The sequence below is a fragment of the Narcine bancroftii genome, chromosome 7, assembly GCF_036971445.1.
Source record: "Narcine bancroftii isolate sNarBan1 chromosome 7, sNarBan1.hap1, whole genome shotgun sequence".
NCBI lineage: Eukaryota > Metazoa > Chordata > Chondrichthyes > Torpediniformes > Narcinidae > Narcine > Narcine bancroftii.
In genome coordinates, this window is record NC_091475.1 from 7562544 (window position 1) to 7582101 (window position 19558).

General features: G+C 40.5%; 1 protein-coding gene across 2 annotated transcripts; it reads left to right on the top strand.

Moving 5' to 3' along the window:
• Positions 1 to 5044: 5044 nt before the first annotated feature.
• On the top strand, positions 5045 to 18488 carry LOC138738471 (charged multivesicular body protein 2b). Of its 2 annotated transcripts, XM_069888736.1 has the most exons (7): positions 5045 to 5274; positions 7660 to 7751; positions 10405 to 10599; positions 11268 to 11370; positions 14637 to 14743; positions 16634 to 16698; positions 16892 to 16968. In XM_069888736.1, the coding sequence occupies exons 1-6, from the start codon at positions 5241 to 5243 to the stop codon at positions 16664 to 16666; spliced, it is 564 nt and encodes a 187-aa protein (XP_069744837.1). In that variant the 5' UTR covers positions 5045 to 5240; the 3' UTR covers positions 16667 to 16698; positions 16892 to 16968. The 2 variants fall into 2 exon arrangements, with proteins under 2 accessions (XP_069744837.1, XP_069744836.1); XM_069888735.1 differs by lacking the exon at positions 16634 to 16698 and having other exon boundaries at positions 5048 to 5274; positions 16892 to 18488.
• Positions 18489 to 19558: the final 1070 nt, after the last annotated feature.

Genomic DNA, 19558 nt, shown 5'->3' on the forward strand with positions numbered 1-19558 from the left:
ATACAAGCTTTAATAATCCCAATGTGATCTGGGATATTCAAAATCTGTGCTGACCAATTTACCAATATCTTCAATATCTCACTCTGGCACCCACCTGTTTGAAAAGGCCTCATTCGTACTGGTGCCCAAGAGGGATGTGGTAACCTGCCTAAATGAGTATCGCCCACTGGCACTCACATCAACAGTGATTTCAAGTGTTTTGAAAAGCTGGTGTAGAAGCAATCAGCTTCTGTCTGAGCGGTGACATGATCTATTCCAATTCACCTATCGTAGCAACAGGTCTACGGCAGATGCCATCTTACTGTCTCTTCACAAAGCCCTGGAACACTGGACAGCAAAGAAGCATTCATCAGGATACACTCCAATGACTGCAGTTTGACATTTAACACCATCATTCCCTCGAAATTGATCAGCAAACTCCAAGATCTGGGACTCAACACCCCAATTGTAATTGGATCCTTTATTTCTTCACCTTTGGACCAAAATCAATGAGGATTGGTAAGAACACCTCCTCCACAATCTCTATCAGTACTGGAGTACCATAGGGCTGTGTTCTTAGTCCCCTGCTCTAACTCACTTTACACCTATGACTGTGTGGCTCAGTGCAACAACACCGTCCACAAATTTGCTGACAATACCATGGTAGTGGGTTGAATAAAGGAAGGGGCTGAGTCAGCGTACAGGAGGGAGATTGAAAACTTGGCTGAATGGTGGACCAACAACAACCTCGCACTCAATGTCACCAAAACTAAGGAGGTGCTTGTTGACTTCAGGAAGGGAAAACCAGAGGGATCGGAGGTGGAGAGGCTGAGCAAATTTAAGTTTTTGGGAGTCACTGTGTCAGAGGATATTTCCTAGACCCAAAACATTAATGGCATCGTGAAGAAAGCACATCAGCACCTGCACTTCCTCATGCATTCACCAAAGTTTGGTATAATGTTGGAAACTCTAACAAATTTATACTGATGTGTGGTGGAAAGTGTGCTGACCAGCTGCATACAGTCTGGTACAGGGACACCAATAACCCTGACCGAAAAGCCCTCCAAATGGTAGTGCACACAGCCCAGGATGTCACAGTTAAAACCCACCCCACCACTGGGAGAGCAGCAATCAGCAAGGATCCACACCACCAAACACAATCTCTGTTCTCGCTGAAAAGAGGTCTAGGCGCCACAAGATTCGCACCACCAGGTTCAGGAACAGCTGCTACCCCTCCACCATCAGACTCCCCAACGACAAACTCAATCAGGGGCTCATTTGAGGGTTCTTCTTTTTGCACTTTAATTTTTTTTTCCTCTTTGTAATGCACAGTCACTTTGTTTACATTTCTTTATTTGTTTACATGTGTATGTAGTGTAGTTTTTTTTTCTTGCACTACCAATAAGTGGTAATTCTGCCTCACCCGCAGGAAAAAGAATCTCAGAGTTGTACCCTGTTTTCACATAAGCCTCTTCAAACCTATTTAACGTTAACCCACATAAAGACAAGTGGGCAATTGAATGAGTTTAAAAGAATATCAGATCAGCATTCATAAAGATGTTTGGGGAGTAAATTGAACACTTGATGTCTCTGAGTAAAAACAACATTAACTAAAGTGGTGGGCTGGGAAGCGGAATTAAGTGGTCAGTGGTTGGTGGGAATAGAGTTGAATGTAAAACTGATAAGGTGAGCTTGGAGTGAGCATGAGAGGGGAAAAAAGGGCAAAAAAAAATGCAATTTCAGGGCCATAAGAGAAAGACGGTTCTCGTGAGAGGGTTTGGTTTTGTGTCCAATGGAAGGGAGGGAAATGGCAAAGGCAACTTATGAAAAGAGAGTATCTGAGAAGAACCCTGTGAACTCTTCACATTTGTTACCAGAGGTCAGAGTGGAGAAGTTTAGAAAGACAGTTTGAAGTGGAAAGATAGGATCTAGTTCCAACAGAGATGACACAATAGTAGTTGACCTCATCAACCAGAAATGCTGAGTCACACTACAAAGAGGTAGAAAATTTCACGATATTGTGCAAGAATAACAATGTAAATCTCAGCATGGACAAGATGAAGGAGATGATAGAAACTTCAGGAGGACAAGGATCGACCACCCTCCACTACACTTCAATAACTCAGAGGAGGAGAGAGAAGAGAGCACCAAATTCCTCAGAGTCCACTTATCGAGTGTCCTACTCTGGAAACATAACATCTTTCCCTTGTCATGAAGGTACAACAGCAACCGCATTTCCTGAGAAGATTGAATTGGGTACCATCATGTCAATCTTCTACAGGAGCTATATTGAGAGTGTCCTGGCCGATTGCATCGCAGGGTAGTGCAATAGCTGTAAAGAATTGGATCGGAGATCAATCCACTGGATCATAGGAGTGGCAGAGAGGATCACCGGGGTCTCACTCCTCCCCATCGGGGTCATTTTCTGAAGAAGGCATGCAAAATTGTTGAGGACCCCTACCACCTCCTACACAACATCTTTCAGTTACTGCTGTTGGGAAATAGATACAGGAGGGTCAGAGCCAACACCACAAGGTTTGAAAGAGCTTCTTCCCACAGGCAGTGAGAATGCTGAACGACTAAAAGGAACTGCTCATACTAACCACCCGAGACTCTAGTAGTTATGAAACAATATTTATTTATCTTTATAGATTTAAATTTAGATTTAGACATCCAGCCCTTTCGGCCCATGAGCCCGTGCCGTCCAATTACACCCAATTGACCTACAACCCCTGGAATGTTTTAAAGGGTGGGAGGAAACCAGAGCACCCGGAGGAAATCCACATGGAAACGGGGTGAATGTACAAATCTCCTACAGTTGGCACAGGATTCAAACCTGAGCTCTGGCACCATAACAGCGCTGTGCTAACCACTACCATGTCCTGCATATTTATTGCTTTCTGTCTTTGCGTTAGGTCTGGTTGTGTGTTTGCATGTTTTGTGCTGAGGACCGGAGAATGCAATCGGTTTTCCCAGAGAAGTTTTGGAACTCGTAGTCAAGTCATTCACGAAGATAAATAGCAAAACAATTTGACTGAGATGACTGGGGAAATGTCTGGGATGATAGAAAATAGGAAGTTAAAAATATCAATGGCATCAAAATAAAGATCAAGGTGTGATTCAAAAGAAATGTTAAAAACAGAGGGTGAAAAGTTAGACCTCTGAGAATTTCAACAGAACCTGATCCTTAGATAGCCAATGGTGGCTGGAAATATTATTGGATATTTCATCACATGGCATCCTCTGGGTAACTGCCCTGTCTAATTCCATCATTTTTCTAATTTGTGATATTTTTATAACATAGAAAAGCTCATGGAAAAAGTATATTTTAAAGTCTTTATTTTTTTGCCCTCAACTTGCTTGCCAGACTATAAGAGAGAGTACATATTTAGGATAAAATTTAGAACAATCCTTGTTTGCTGCTTTATCTCTATGGACAGGCCAGAAGTTGTAATGAGTTCCACCCCCACTTCACCATCAGTCAGCACTGCCAAGTGGCTTCAAGGCCATTTGAAGGAAATACAGGGTTGGAAATATAAGATTAAAAGTAGTACTGTTGATTCATATAATATGTTTAGCATGAACATTCCAAATTATTTCACAAGACCATTATCAAACAAAATTTGATATCCAACCACATTGATTGTAGTGGTAGCCTTTCTGTCTGCAATGATCTTATTTTCCTCACTATTACAACCAAACTCCAGGTAAAAATCCAGAAAATTCCACACAGATACCGCTTAAAACCCTGAAAGGTTGATTCCAGCAAATAGCATCTTAGTTGATATAAATATCAATTGTAACTTAGCCATTGAACATCTTGATTGAGATAAAAGTGAACCAGTTATTTTACAATAAAACATTATTTACTGTACTTGTGTAGTTACAGAAACAACATTTGATTTGGGTACAACCTTCTGTTGGGCATTTTGAGTCTGGTTCTACTGATGTTCCTTTAAACAGTGATCCTGGGCCAATGAACTGGCTCTACTGCCACCCTCACCACTGCCAGGAAACGTGGTAACATGGCTCCCAAACTGTGATCATGGGTGAAGTGAAACTCAAAAGTCTGCAGACGCTGTGATTATAGTAAAAACACACCGAGATGCTGGAGGAGACTCAGCCGGTCTCGCAGTGTCCATAGGAGGTAAAGGTGTTTCAAGTCCGAGCCCTTCTTCAAGGAATAAGCAAAGAACAGGAAGGTGTCAGAATCAAGTCAAGACTGGCAGGAGGAGTTCAGACCAACAAAAGGGATTAATTGGATATAATGAGGATAGGTGAGAATTGATTTGGCTCTGTGGAAGGAGACAGAGGGAAAAGGGAAGAGACATAAAGAGATGGAGAGAATGCATTGGGGAGGAGGGGGTGGGGGGTAAGGCTCCGGGGGAAGAAAAAGGAAGGAGTGTTTAACTGAATCCGGAGAAGTCTATACTAATGCCATCCGGTTGGAGGAGTCCAGACGGAAGACAAGATGTCATTCCTCCAATTTGCGGGTGGTCTCAGTCTGGCAGTGTACGAGTCCACGGACAGACGTGTCAGCATGGGAATGGGATGGGGAATTGATATGGATGGCCACTGGGAGATCAGAGCTGGCTCCTGTCTAAAAGGCTTACCCGCCTTCCCGGCTCCGGGCCGGACAAAGGCTGTGACGCATTGATTACGTTGAATGCTCGCGGCTTACCAGCAGGAGATTCGAACTTGAAACTGCAGCAACATCACGGCGAGGTCACTGCCCGGGGCGTACGGTATACGCCACACAGGGCACCGGTGCTGTAATGCTGCAGGCCCCGCCTCCTTTTCCTCTGGGATGCTCTGTAAAAGGGTCGCCCTGAACCGGCTTCTGTTCCGAACAACCCGAGCTGGCTTTAAACACGGATCAATAACTCGCCAATGAAGTGGGATCTCAGTGTAAAAGGATGGAGTCCTCCCCACCGCCAGGGGACGCGTTAACGCGGCTCCCAAACTGCGACCAAGGGCTGGCTCTCCTCGAGTCCTCCCGTCCGCCAGGGGGCGCGATAACGCGGTTCCCAAACAGCGATGGGCTGGCTCTCAAAGAGTCCTCCCCGCCACTAGGTGACGTGGTGGCACGACTCCCAAAACTGAGCAAACCGGTTGCGGGGAAACGGAGAGATGAGGAAGAATTAGAAAATGAAGGAGGAGAAACAGGAAGGAGAGGGGGATTGAAAAGGAGCGAGTCTGTCTCCTGCGAGGCGGTGCTGGTTGGCGTCGGGGTACTGCTGGGGCCGCAGCGCGGCGGGAACATGGCGCTGTTCGGGAAGAGAAAGACGGCGGAAGGTGAGCGGCCCTTTAAACGCATGGCCTGCTCCCGCAGCCCGACCCTAGGGCTGGCGGCGATGGAAGGCCCGCCCGGGGACGTGGGTGGCTCAGAGGGAGGGAGGGAGGGAGGAGAAGGCGGAGAGGAAGGGGAAGAGGGAGGGGGAAGGGGAAGAGGGAGGGAGGGAGGGAAGCGGGAGAGGGAGGAGGAGGAGAGGGGGAGAGGGAGGGGAAGAGGGAGGGAGGGGAAGGGGAGAAGGAAGAGGGGAAGAGGGAGGGGAAGGGGAAGAGGGAGGGAGGAGGGGAAGAGGGAGGGAGGGAGGGAAGCGGGAGAGGGAGGGAGGAGGAGGAGAGGGGGAGAGGGAGGGGAAGAGGGAGGGAGGGGAAGGGGAGAAGGAAGAGGGGAAGAGGGAGGGGAAGGGGAAGAGGGAGGGGAAGAGGGAGGGGAAGAGGGAGGGGAAGAGGGAGGGGAAGAGGGAGGGGAAGAGGGAGGGGAAGAGGGAGGGGAAGAGGGAGGGGAAGAGGGAGGGGAAGAGGGAGGGGAAGAGGGAGGGAGGGGAAGGGGAAGAAGGAGGGGAGAGGGGGGGAAGAGGGAGGGAGGGAAGGGGAGAGGGAGGGGAAGGGGAAGAGGGAGGGGAGAGGGGGGGAAGGGGGAGAAGGGGAGAGGGAGGGAAGGGGGAGAGGGAGGGAAGGGGAGAGGGAGGGAAGGGGAGAGGGAGGGAAGGGGAGAGGGAGGGAAGGGGGAGAGGGAGGGAAGGGGGAGAGGGAGGGAAGGGGGAGAGGGAGGGAAGGGGGAGAGGGAGGGAAGGGGGAGAGGGAGGGAAGGAGAAGGGGCTTTCAATCAAGGCCCAGTGGTCACTCTGAACACCTAGCTCACTGGTACTGAAGCGGCCTTTGAATGAGGCAGGAGGGCACGGGCCACACCCATGGATGGAGCACAAATGCTGGAGCCCATTGTTGTGGAGAATCTCTCAGAATAGATCTATTAAATACGCAATTGAAATTTAGAAAAAAATTAAGTCATCCCCTCCACTATAATTTTTGCTCCAAATTTGAAAGGTCTTTCAAAACCATTTCTGATCCTCCTTTCTCTCTCAAATAAGCAAAAAAGCGTATTTCGTTATTAATTGAGCAAAAGGCATCCATCTACTATTGTCATAACAATCACCCAGTTTTGAAATTCCTTTATTATTCCATATATTTGATCTTTTGAAATAAATGGCCTTTTTAGCAAAAGAAGATTTCCATCAATTTTTTAATTCCAAATACTTAAGCCAATTGGGTGAGCAAATTTTAAGTTCTTGGGAGTCACTGTCTCAGAGAATCTTTACAGGACCCATGGCGTTGTGAAAAAGAGCACATCAGCGCCTCTAATTCCTCAGGAGTTTGTGAAGGTTTGATAGGACACCAGAAACCCTGACAAATTTCGACAGAAGAGTGGTGGAAAGTGTGCTGACCGGCTGCCTCATGGTCTGGTATGATGGTATTAATATCTGAGTGTGAAGCCCTGCCGAAAGGTAGTGGACACAGCCCAGGACATGACAGGCAAAACCCTCCCCATTATCAAGAACATCAACAGGGAAGGCTGTCGTTGGAGAGCAACAGCAATCATCAAGGATCCACACCACCCAGTACAAACTCTGTTCTCACCGCTACCATTAGGAAGAAGGTATAATTGCCACAAGACTCGTAACACCAGGTTCAGGAACAGCTCCTCCCCTGCCACCATCAGACTCCTCCTCAACAACAAGTTCAATCGGAGACTCATTTAAGGATTCTTTTACACTTTATTTTTTAAATTCTCTCTATATTGCACAGTTGTTTACATTTCTTTATTTGTTTACATTTGTACATTGGGTATAGTTTTTTTGCACTACCAGTATGTGGTAATTCTGCCTTGCCCACAGAAAAAATAATCTCAGGATTGTATGTGATGTCACCTAAGTACTTCAACAGTAAATCTGAGAAGAGCGAGCAGTCTGTTCAGCTCCCTGATATCTTCTCTGCTATTCCAATAAGATCATGGTTGATCTTTTCCCTCAACATCACATTTCTGCTTGGAAGCTATGTTGTTTACTTCACTTACTATCTAAAAATGTACTTTCTGTTATTAGACATCTAGACACATATGGTTTTTTGTTGCCATGTTTGTTTCTATTTTATGGACAAGTTTATGTTTTGTAACTTACGATTTACATAACTTTAACACTGACTCAAGGGTTGGGAGGAAACCTTTTTTTTTAAAGAACTCAATAAAATTTAAATCATTTAAAAAAAATCCATTGATGTAGTTTTTGAATATACTCAGCAGTAATATGTAGTCAGTAATAAAAGTTTGTAAATGACTAGAGGCTTTTTTTAAAATATTTGCACTATTTGTTGAAAATATTCCTAATTCTTCTCCAGATATAATAAAGGAACAGAATCGAGAACTGAGGGGTACACAACGATCTATAGCCAGAGATAGAGCGGGTTTAGAGAAGCAAGAAAAACAGCTGGTAAGTAGGTCAGAAATCTCCTTGATGGAAATTCCAGGTTGAATAAAATGTCTTGGTTGCTTCATATTAAGTGGAATCCCCAGTATCTGGCACCTATGGGGATCACAGTTGCTGCATAAGACAGAGCAAAATATATAGAAAAAATTAGTATCGCAGTATTTCAGAATTTATTGTCACGACCATGTCATGTTTTGTGTTTTGTGGCAGCATCATAATGCAAGCATTCATATTATGAACCGTCTTACTACAAAAATATATAAAAAAATAAATAAAAATAGCAGTGCACAAAAAATAAGGCAGTATTTTTGTTTCATTGATCATTCAGGGATCTGATGGCAGCAGGGAAGAAGCTGTCCCTGTGCCGCTAAGTGGTTGCCTTTGGGCTCCTGTACCTTTTTCCCAAAGGTGGCAGAGTGAAGAGAGCGTGGCCTGGGTGGTGGGGGTCTTTGAGGAGAGAAGTTGATTTTTTAAGACACTGTCTCGTAGATATCCTGGATAGAGTGAAGTTTGGTGTCTGTGATGTCGCAAGCCAAGTTAACAACCCTCTGGAGTTTATTCTTGACCTGAGAGTTCATGCCTCCATACCAAGCAGTGATGCAACCAGCTAGAATGCTCTCCGTGGTACATCTGTAGAGTTTTCAAACATCCCACAAAGTATAGCCGCTGGCGATCCTTCTTTGTGATTGCATCAACGTGGAAGCTCTAGGACAGATCTTCTGAGATGTTGACACCTTTGAAGTTCTTGACCCTCTGCACTACTGAGCCCTTGATGAAGACTGGGCTGTGTTCCCCTAACTTCCTCCTGAAGTCCTCAATCATCTCTTTGGTGTTGCCAACGTTGAGCGCGAGGATGTATGTTGTGACACCATTCAACGAGCTGATCTGTCTCCCTCCTGTACGCTTCCTCTTTGCCGCTTGTGATTTTTCCCGATAACTGTAGTGTCATCGGCAAACTTGTAGATAGCATTCGAATAGTGCCCGGCCACACAGTCGTGGGTGTATAATGAGTAAGGCAATGGGATCAGGACCCATCCTTGTGGTGCGCCTATGTTGATAATCAGTGAGGAGGAGCCGTTGCTGAGAGCATTATGTAAAGTTTACTTTAATCAGGTAATTCCCCTAACATGCAAATTTAAATTCGAAGCCTGGTCACTGGTGCTGTAACAGCATTGTGGAAGCTGTTAGGCTAACCATGCCACCCTCCTAATTAACCCGCCCTTCCCCAAGTTTACAGATAAAGCCTTACTAATATTCCTAATAAGATTCTTACAAGGCAGGGAGAGGGAGGCACTTTGGGAGAGTTGCCCAAGCAATGAGAGGCATTGGCCGGCTCTTCATCCCGGGTACCACCATTTTATTCAAACTCAACTTTATTGAAACACTATTCAAATAGCTGCTGTCGTCATCAAGCGGTTGTGTGTTGCTTCGGGGAACATTTACTTTTACAACGATAAACTTTTATTTAAAATTCTATTTATTCTCATTTACTTTTAAATGTATTTATTTCCTTTTATTTGCTGGTTGCTTGGGTTTCTGCATCATTCACTATATCTAGCATCATGTGAATAGGTAGCAAAAACATGGTTTTATAAAGTACTGTGAGATTGAAATCTGGAAAAAAAAAGTTCAAAACATTGAGTAAGTGAGGAAAAATCTGTGGAGGTAAGGGACAAGGTAAAAGTGAAGACTTTATTGATAATACAGATTGCTGACATTCAAAAGGGAATGGAACAAGGGAAGGAAGATGAACAAAATAGATAAATTTACTTTTATAATGCTTGGACCATGGAAGATGGTTAAATGGCAGGTGATTTATAACCATGTGGGGGGAAAAAATCAAAAGAAGAAAATATATTGAAATATCTAATATGTGTTAATAGCCCCCGATGGAAAAGGGAACGTACTGAAAGAATAAAGCAGGTTGACATTAATGATACAGGCTACTTGATCAGCAAGCAGTTTTGAATAAGGGATCTCGCCACTCTTTGAGAATGTTGCCATCCTCTAGATAGATATTAAACTCATTTCATTTGGCTGTTGTGATGACGAAGAATAGCTGTGAGGTTTCTTTAAATTTCAGGATACAGCATGACGACAGGCCCTTCTGGCCCACGAGCCCATGCGTCCAAATACACCAATGAATGTTTTTGGAAGGTGGGAGGGAGAATATTCAAAGAGAAATTAAGATCTCGCCCATTCTGCTGGAGAGTTATTTTCTTACAGTGAATAAAAATCTAAAATGATTAATAACACTGATTCTTGTTACTGCTGTTTTGTGCAGGTCTGGCTGGGAGCAAAAAGAGTTTTCATGCACGACTGGAGGGCCTGTATTTCAAAAGTTAATTCAATTAAATATGAAGCATTATGAAATGGTTTTAAAGTGTCAGTATTGTTTAAGTACAAATCTTACAGGCATCCAAAATCTGTTTTCATCATTGTAAATGACTAACTCTGAAATTTCTTTTTGCGTCTTCTGGGATATTAAATCTGGTTGACAGTCAGATCTAACCACTAGGTAAAGGCTTGGTGATGTTGTGTCCTAATGATGTATGAATTAACCTAACTCTTGTTTTTACAAGTACTGAGTATTCTGTTTTAATTTTAGATTTCTAGCTTTTCATCAATTTACTAATATTTATTTGCTCTGAATCAGGAAATGGAAATTAAGAAAATGGCCAAATCTGGCAACAAAGATGCTTGCAAGGTGCTTGCGAAGCAGCTTGTGCAACTGCGAAAGCAGAAGACGCGTACCTATGCTGTGAGTTCAAAGGTTACTTCCATGTCCACTCAGGCTAAACTAATGAACTCTCAGCTGAAGATGGCTGGTGCCATGGCTACCACAACAAAGGTATATTTATCAAAAACCTGTACGTAACATTTGCAACAGTAATAAAAGCTAAATTAATTTTCTTACTAATATCTTGGTGAAGATTGTTCATGATTTAAGCCAATGTAATATATTGTCCTCAGAAGAATTACTGAATTTTACCGAGTGCAGGTAGCTGTAAGTTTATTGATTTCTTTTTTTATGATAGGAGGCTAACATGTATTAAAATAAATGTGCTCCCCTCATGTTAGAATTAACATTGATATTTACTTCTGTCCACTTGTAATAGAATTGATTTTTTTTTTAACTTGCAACCAACAATGGCAGCAGAGTGTGGTGCTGCTCATAGAACTATTGGTTCACAGTTCCAGTGAACCTCTGTTTGATCCAAACCTCTGCTGCTGCCCTGTGTTGCATTTTCATGTTTTCTTTGTGACCTTGTGGGTTTCCCCTGGTGTTCTAGTTTTCTCCCGTATCCGAGAAGTGTCTGTGGGCTGTATCTCTCTGTGATTCTATTGCTTTTTGTTTTTCGTTGTCTTGTAATAGAAGCAGATTAATACAAGGTGTTATTTTCTGGTCACAAATATGAAGTTTGCAAGTAGTCTGCAATTTAAATGTATGTGGAAAGATTGATTTTCAATTTCAAATTCTTTTCCATCCTTTAAGATCAAAATATAATTGTATTTCAGACGATGCAAACTGTGAACAAGAAAATGGATCCACAGAAAACCTTACAAAGTATGAAAAATTTCCAGAAGGAAAATATGAAAATGGAAATGACAGAAGAAATGAGTAAGTATAGACACTTTCCAGGCGGTGTTTATAAAAGAAATGTGTCCATTATCTGGGACATACGATCTTTCTGTTCCAAGCAATGTAACCCGGTGACGAAAAAGCTTTTTAACCCACAGGGAAGTCTTGGTGGTAAGTCGAAATTTGATTATTTCCTCGTGTCTCTTCTTCCTGGATATAAAAGTTACAGATAGAGAACTTCCTATGGAATTTTTTTATAACCCTTGCTTTTGTTTATTTGATTCTTAGAATTGAGCGAATTGCAATTTATCGACTGGATTTTTACAATCAACTTTTTTTTGAGAGCTCTGGTTGTTTTCCTCGGTGAATGTGATTCTGGCCCCTGCATATTCATTCTGAAATGTAGATTGCATTTTCGTAATTAGGTCAATGTTAAAATATTTGTAAGAATCTTGTGCACATATGCCATATTTAAAATTTGGTAATAATGAGCTATTATGACGTTTAATAGTGGTAAACTCTCATGTTGTATAATGTTGGGTGATTTCCTATCCGATAAACTCTCATGTGGCATAATGTTGGGTGATTTCCTATCCGATTGCTAATTTAACACAGATTGTTCTTCGGGTAACTGCAGTTTGGGTGCTTCCACCATTTGCAACGTGCCCCTTTTTTTCCCCTAATACTATGGAAGTGGAGTGGGCTGGGAAGTCTTGGTATCATGTGATGGTGGGGAAGTGGAGATCAGGAAGATTTGAGCCCTGGAAGATTTTTTTTGTGGTCGAGCTTGGAAGAAGTTTGTATCTAGGTCCTGGAACCTAAGTTTGACAAGAGCAGGGAGAGGAAGATTAGGTAGCAGAACTGTGGTTGAGCTGGAAATAGAAATTAGCCCCATGTAGAGAACAAGTATTAATGACTAACATAGCTGAATGTGATCTGTGCGACATATTGGATATCTACAGTTGCACAATAAGATGAACCAGTTAAATTTACAAGTTCATGATTAGATCCATTTAAAAAAAAAAATTATACCCTGAGTGCATAGTGTAGTCTCAGATTTATCAATTTCTTAAGGATCATGGCAAAATGTCAATATTATGTTGCATATTCATGTGATTTAAACACCTGTATCTTTTCTTCTTCATTAAATTTATCAGGCATGCTGCATTTTGAACCAAGTTGAATAAAAACTGGCTATTGTTCTTGGATCAAGGTTGGGTTGGAGATTGCTAGTTGATTTATGAATGTTTAGAGGCAGGGAGTTATTAGAATCCCTTGCACGCACTCAGAATGAAGAATTGACGTCCAAGTTGTTGAGTGCAGTACTTAAAATTTTAATAAAAACTTGGGTAGTGTTCTGAAGATTTTTCCCACGGTAGTTGGACATGTGTATCTCACTGTAATATATAGGGCAAAACCTTGCTGTATTGTTTTATTGATAAAGAAATAGTTTGTGCTGGAGATTTGCCAGACGCAGCAAGAGTGGCGGAGATAAAGTGCTTGACTAAAAGGGGGTAGAAACTGGATTGAATGAGTTGAACCATATTCACAGTAAATAAAAGTGGTCTACATTTTTGAGTTTGTCTTGTATATGTAAATAGTTTACAGTTTTTAAAAATGTTTTAGATGACTACTACTTGAGTGCAATACACAAATATGCTGGAGAAATCAAGGGTAACCTACACTTTGGACCTGAGCCCTTCGTCAAGGGTAACCAACACTTTGGACCTGAGCCCTTCGTCAAGCAAGGCCCAAAGTCACCCTTACCATCCTATGGATACTGTATGACCTATTCAGTCTTTCCAGCTCATCTGTTTATTACTCTTGATACCAGATCCTGCAGACTTCCTTATTTAATTTCTAGATACGTGCTGTAATCAGAGCTTTTTGGGTATGTCTGTATTGTTTGACTATTGTGTTGAATATTTTTGTCTATATCTGTTTCTTTAGCAAAATGAACATAAGCGGTGGTTTAAGGATGGTGTAAGGAAAAATCGCTATTTATATTTATTTACGCACCTGCTGGCATCAGCAGTGAAGTCGTGCGGATTCTGTATAGCTAGAATGATGAACTAAAAGCTTGTTTTCTCCAAATAGCTACTGAACTTCTCAGTCACATGATAGCAATTAATCCTATCCAAACATTGCTGAAGTATTACTTTATTATCAGGGAAGAATGTAGACACAAGAAATTGGAGCAAACAAAAAGCAGCGAGATGAATTCAGTGAGTGAGACAGCCTCTTTGGAGGGATCTAGATCGATGATGTTTCCAGGTTAAGACCCTACATCAGGAGGATGGCCAGTATAAAGAGTTGAAAGGGAAGGGTGAAGCAGAAGCTGAAATGATAGATAAATCCAGCTGAGGAGGGGTTGATGGGCAAATGGAGCCAGATGGAGGAAGACAGGGTAGATAATAATGGCAGATGTGTTAAATGGAGGCAACAAAAGGCTGCAGATTGTGGAATCTGACAAGAAAGGAAGATAATGAATGGAAACAGATCGAGGAGGGATGGTGGGCAGATGGGGCAGTGTATGGATGGGAATGGGGAACTAGTGGGAGGAATGTGTGTGGATGATAACCCAGGTGGAACCAGGTGAGTGAGGGGAAACTGTAACAGTGATGGGATGGGGGTGGGGGGTGGGTGGGATCATTTATAAAGAGGATGTCTGTGAGAGGACCTGGGTGGATCAAAAGGAGAGAAAGAAACCAAGGGTGTAGGGTTACGTGAAATTGAGAATTAGTCTTCATACCGTGTTGGGTTGTAGACACCCCAGGTGGAAAATGACCAGACCTTCCTCTTATTTGTGTTTGGCCCCATTCTGGAGATCAAGGACAGATGGGTTGGTGTGGAAATGGGGAGGGGAGTTAAAATGGCTTACAACCGGGAGGTTCAGATGGCCATTGCCAACAGTCTCAAGAGATACAAAAAAGAATTGCGCAATGGGGTCGAGCCATAAAATTGAAGTTAAAATAGGATATTACTGATTAAATGCCAGAGCATTTAGACATACCACACGGTAACAGGCCATTTCGGCCCACAAGTCCGTGCCCCCCAATTTACACCCAAATTAACCTACGCCCCCGGTGTAGTGGGAGAAAACAAGAAACCCTCGCACACACAGGGAGAAAGTACAAACTCCTTACGGACAGCGCGGGATTCGAATCCCGATCCCTGGCATTGGGCTAACCACTGCGCCAACTGTGCTACTCCTGTTCTCGTTTTTGCCGTTGCATTCTCAAATGTCTCATTCTATGAGATGAGCCACTTGTAATAGAAATTAACAAAGATGCGGTTTCTTTCAGTGAATGATACATTAGATGACATTTTTGATGAGTCAGGAGATGAGGAGGAAAGCCAAGACATTGTGAACCAAGTGCTGGATGAAATTGGAATTGAGATTTCGGGAAAGGTATTTGTCTCTGTCATTTTCAACAATTTCCTGTTCATTTGATATTGTAAATATTGTTAATTTACTAAAGAAAAAGGCGTATTTTGTTTGCTTAAACTGAACCCTCGAGAGGAAAATAATCACTGTTTAATTTGTTGTGGTATTTCTCTTCCTCCACTGATGGTTTCATGTTCAGTCCAGAATGTAAGGGGTTAATTGGGTGGCACAGTTTCATTGGCCAGAATGGGCTTTTACCATGTAGAATCCCAGATCGGATACTATCAATATTAATTTCAATCCTGCATAGAATTGGTAATAAAAGCAACAAAACAAATTTCTTATCATTTTTTGAAATCTATAAGAATGGCAGCCTTTTAATTTTATCCGGTTAATAATCTGGGTCATTTTTGTGGTTAAGTACAATACTATATGTATGACTGACATTAAAGGTAATTATGAAAGTACTGATGTCAATCAATACCAGTTCTGAATACACTCCAAATTTTGTGGTGTGGATATTCTCCTCTTAAGGCATTTTAAAGCATCAGCTATAAAATGAATAAAAGCTTATCAATTTTTAAGGGTAGAACTTGAAAAGAAAATATGCACCACAAAACATTTGGCATTAATGATTTCTCAGCTATTAACTTGAATCATCTAGGATCTTACCTATGTGAGTGTATGGGGGGGGGGGGGGGTAGGTTGAGTGAGGTTGTGTGTTTAAAGGAAATCTTAAAATTCTGTACTGAAATTCAAAAACTAATCAGCACAAATTTAAGTTTATTACCCTCTCTTTCAAAGAGGACAAAAACAGCCCATGGACAGCAGGAATACTTTTTAAATACTGAACAGTAAAACGTATTAAAAATAAGCAAGATACTCAGCAGGTCAGGCAACATCTATGGAGAGAAAAAGAGGGTTATTATTTTAGGCGAAATACAGTAAAACCCTGGTATCCGGCACCTTTGGGGATTGGTACATACGGGATAAGTGTATTTTCCGATTGCTTGAGACGTCCTCTTACAAAGCCTAACTAATACACCTGCATTAAGAATAAACAGTTTAAAAGACATACGGTACTGTACTGTACCTTCACTGAATAATAACCCTTAAAGAATTTTACTTTATTTTCAGTCACATTGTTTGAAAACATTTAACTGTCAATGCATCTGCATGGAGCTCTCCATGGAGCCACTTGAAAGATGAACAATATAGATAATTAACACCACCCCCCCCCCCTCCCAAGTTTACAGTAAAGCCTCTGACCAAAGCGACTCTTAACTAAGCAGGTATAAGGAGTCCCTTTAAGGGACTCCAACGTCAACCAGCTCTTCCTTCATCCTGGGTGATGCCATTGCTGTTTCACACAACTTGATTGAAGCAGCAATTACAAGCAAAGCACGACACTGGCTGAATATTTTCTCCCATCTTTAACAAAGCTTTATGTGTGACTTCAGAGAACATTTGCTTTTACAATTTGAAACTTGTATTTTTTTTAAACCTTTTTAAAAATATTTTTTTTTGCAGGTTGCTTGAATTCTGGATACCAGGGGTTTTAGAGTACCTTTTTACAATCAGTAGCCATGGTGATTTCTAATCAATAAGTATAGATATGATTCCATCTGACAGGAAATGTACATTAGTATTTATTTCACTATTGTTTAAAAAATAACGTGACAAAAGTACTGTTTTCCAATCATTAACCTTCAGACTGAATTCGCAAGTAATATATAACTAGTTAGTGATATTTGCACTGCATTCCTGATAACTTTATAATCGAAGGAGTACTTTTAAATTGTTTGACTCTATCTCAGCTCAGATAATAGACCATTATTCTAAAATTGTACCTTGTTTCTCTAGCCTGCTGTTTGACTTGCTGAGTATTTCCAGCAGTTTCTGTTTTTGTTTCAGGTTTTCAGCATTTTACATTTGTTGATAATTTGATATAAAAGTGAAGAATGGTGGTAAAACACAAGGTTTGTATATTGTTTTGAAATCTGAAAATGGCAGGTATGTTTGGCGAATTGAACTGCTACCCAAAACATTTTCCACTTTCAGATTCTGATAGATCAGCAAAGATTACTTGTGGTACTCTATTTTTAGATAGTTTTAATTGGCTGGTAAAGTGCATCATATGTGAAACTTGTATTTTTTCCCCCCCCACAACAGATGGCTAATGCTCCATCAGCCGCCAAAGGTCTACCTACAGCATCAACATCTAAATCCGGTATTTCAGATGAAGAAATTGAACGACAGCTGAAAGCTTTAGGCGTGGACTAATTGATCTAGCTGTTCGTGTGAAAGGAAGATCCTTTTCTGTTTACTGCGGAATGCCTCCTACCTTAACTAATTTGGATTTATTTTCAAATGGACATTGGGATAATTAATGGGAGTATTGTGGATAACTTTACGTAACTTTGACAAAGTGCTAATTTCTAAGCCTAAAACCTTTAATAACATATTGCTGCTTTAAAAAACATCTCAAGGATTTCTGGAGTGAAAATAAAGTGTGTGATTAATACTGTTTATACAACGTTTAAAAAAAAAATACAGCACATGGTAAAAGCCCATTCCGGCCAATGAAACCTTGCCATCCAATTAACCCCATACATTTTGAACTGAACGTGAATGAATGGAATATCAGAATGCTGTATTTAAATTGTTCAACTTCATTTTCCATTTAACAAGTTGTTCATTATAGTTTCCTCAATAAGGGGGAAATGAAAGACTTGATTATTGCATTTGCTGACAACGGTTTAACAAATATTCTAATATTAACTAAATTTACAACTTGGTGGGTAATGATGCAGGTAATTTTGAGTAGTTACAGTGATTTCATATAAACTGAAATTCATTAAGAGCATTTGGACTGGATGAAGTCTAACTTGTGTTGATGCTGGCATGTTGTGCAGAGTTGCATTTGTACAACGCAGATCAGTGCTATACTCAGATTTCTTTCTTATCCATTCAGAATTCCGGTAGTACGTGACCACTAGAAGCAGAATAAGAGTGAGCTAGAATAAATACGCATATTAAAAATGTTCAGAGGTCCATAATTAGGTTATTTGTAAACATCAAATAATTGAATTGAATTGGAGCATACTGAATTTTAAAAAAATAACTGCTCATACCTAACATGCAAGTTCAAAGCAGTAAGACCTAGCACAACTGAAAAATTACTTCAGCTTGATCAGTTGAGCATCACATTTTACTGGTATTAGATGCGGTGTGATGCCTGCATTATTTTTCTTTTTAAAATATTGAGTTCAACATACAAATATAAAATTGACAATTACATAATTCCTTTGTATACAAATAAACACACACACAAAGAAAAGCCAATGGTGGGGAAAAAAGTAGAAAACTACATCAATAATGATTGTAGTACCTCAAAAACAATTCATTCAATTGATCCATGCTAAACCCCTTTATTGAAATAAATTAAAATAAGAAAAAGGGGGAAAATACCTAAAATGAAAGCTCGCTCTAATCTTATGCCTCCTTCTAAATTAATAAAAGAAAAATTAATAATATGAAACCACTGGCAACCCCTGGAAAACAGGCAATGAACCCTTGGGACATACAATAATTATTAATTCTTCCAATTACAAAAATATTCTAAGAATGGGCCCCACATTCTCATAAATTGAAACTTCTATCAAATTTTCTCCAAACTTAAATAGAATATTACATCATATAACCACTGTGTATGAGTAGGGGATGAGTTGTCTTTCAATTTCAATAAAATTGCTCGTCTGGCTACAAATGTGGTAAAAGCTAGAATTTTTTTCCTGAGACACTGATATAAGTTTATCTGGATCACGAGAAAAAAAACAAACAGGGCAATTAACGGGCCTGGTTCCAAATTAATCTTAAAAATCATTGATATTTAGTTTCACTTTCATGGTGGATTGACTTCATGTATTTATAATAATTTATTGGATTTAAATTCAAATCCCGTGGCAGGGATTAAGAGCGATTTGGAAGGGGATTTGATCTTAACATTCTCAGATGAAGATTTGTACTCTGCTTGATTAATGATACTCATTTTGTGCAAGACTCTGCTTATTACAATTTAAGGTGGTACACAGAACTCTGATGTCCAAACTTAAATTATCTCATTTTTATGCAGGTATTGATCCATTGTGTGAGAAATGTAAAAGTTTTGAAGCCTCCTTGATTCATATGTTTTGGGAGTGCCCAAATTTAGAGAGATTCTGTCTGCATTCTAACAATGGCCCAACTAATCATAACATTTCTTCGCAACAGTTATATAATTGATCTGTAATTACATTCTGCATTCATTAATAGTGTGTAAAAGAAAAATCCTGACAAATTTTAATTTGTCTCTTTGGATCAGTCACAGACTTGCAAAATAGATTTACTTTATCATTTCTACATCAGCAATATTGCAGTGTTATTTGTAATGTATGTTAAATAATTTTATAAGCAAGCAAGCCTTGTAAGAAGGTAACTGCTGGATTCACAAGCCACAAAATAGTCATTTTGAGTCTCTATGCAAGCTTTTATTTAACTATTTTCAAAATGATCAATCTGCAAACACAATTATGAAAAGTAAAGAAAAAATTTCAGCAAATCCTGGCATCTTCAAAATTATAATCCTTGATTATTTCGTTAAAATCTTTGGGATAATGACCGAGCCATGAAATAAATTCTAATCCTTATTTTAACGGACCATTGTTGAAATTAACTTGAAGTTGATGTTCAATGTTATTTCTTGCAATGATCAAATTATCCAAATTGAAGCTGTTAAAAGACCACTTCAATATGGTAAAGTTACAGAGTGCAGTAAAACATATTTTGCTGAATTGAGTT

Bases quoted from the DNA above. Each gene is read 5' to 3' on its own strand.
- LOC138738471 (XM_069888735.1), top strand. From the start codon at position 5,241: ATGGCGCTGTTCGGGAAGAGAAAGACGGCGGAAG. The intron at 11,371-14,636 runs GTAAGTATAGAC...GGTTTCTTTCAG, and splicing joins GGAAATGACAGAAGAAATGA to TGAATGATACATTAGATGAC. The intron at 14,744-16,891 runs GTATTTGTCTCT...CCCCCACAACAG, and splicing joins GAATTGAGATTTCGGGAAAG to ATGGCTAATGCTCCATCAGC.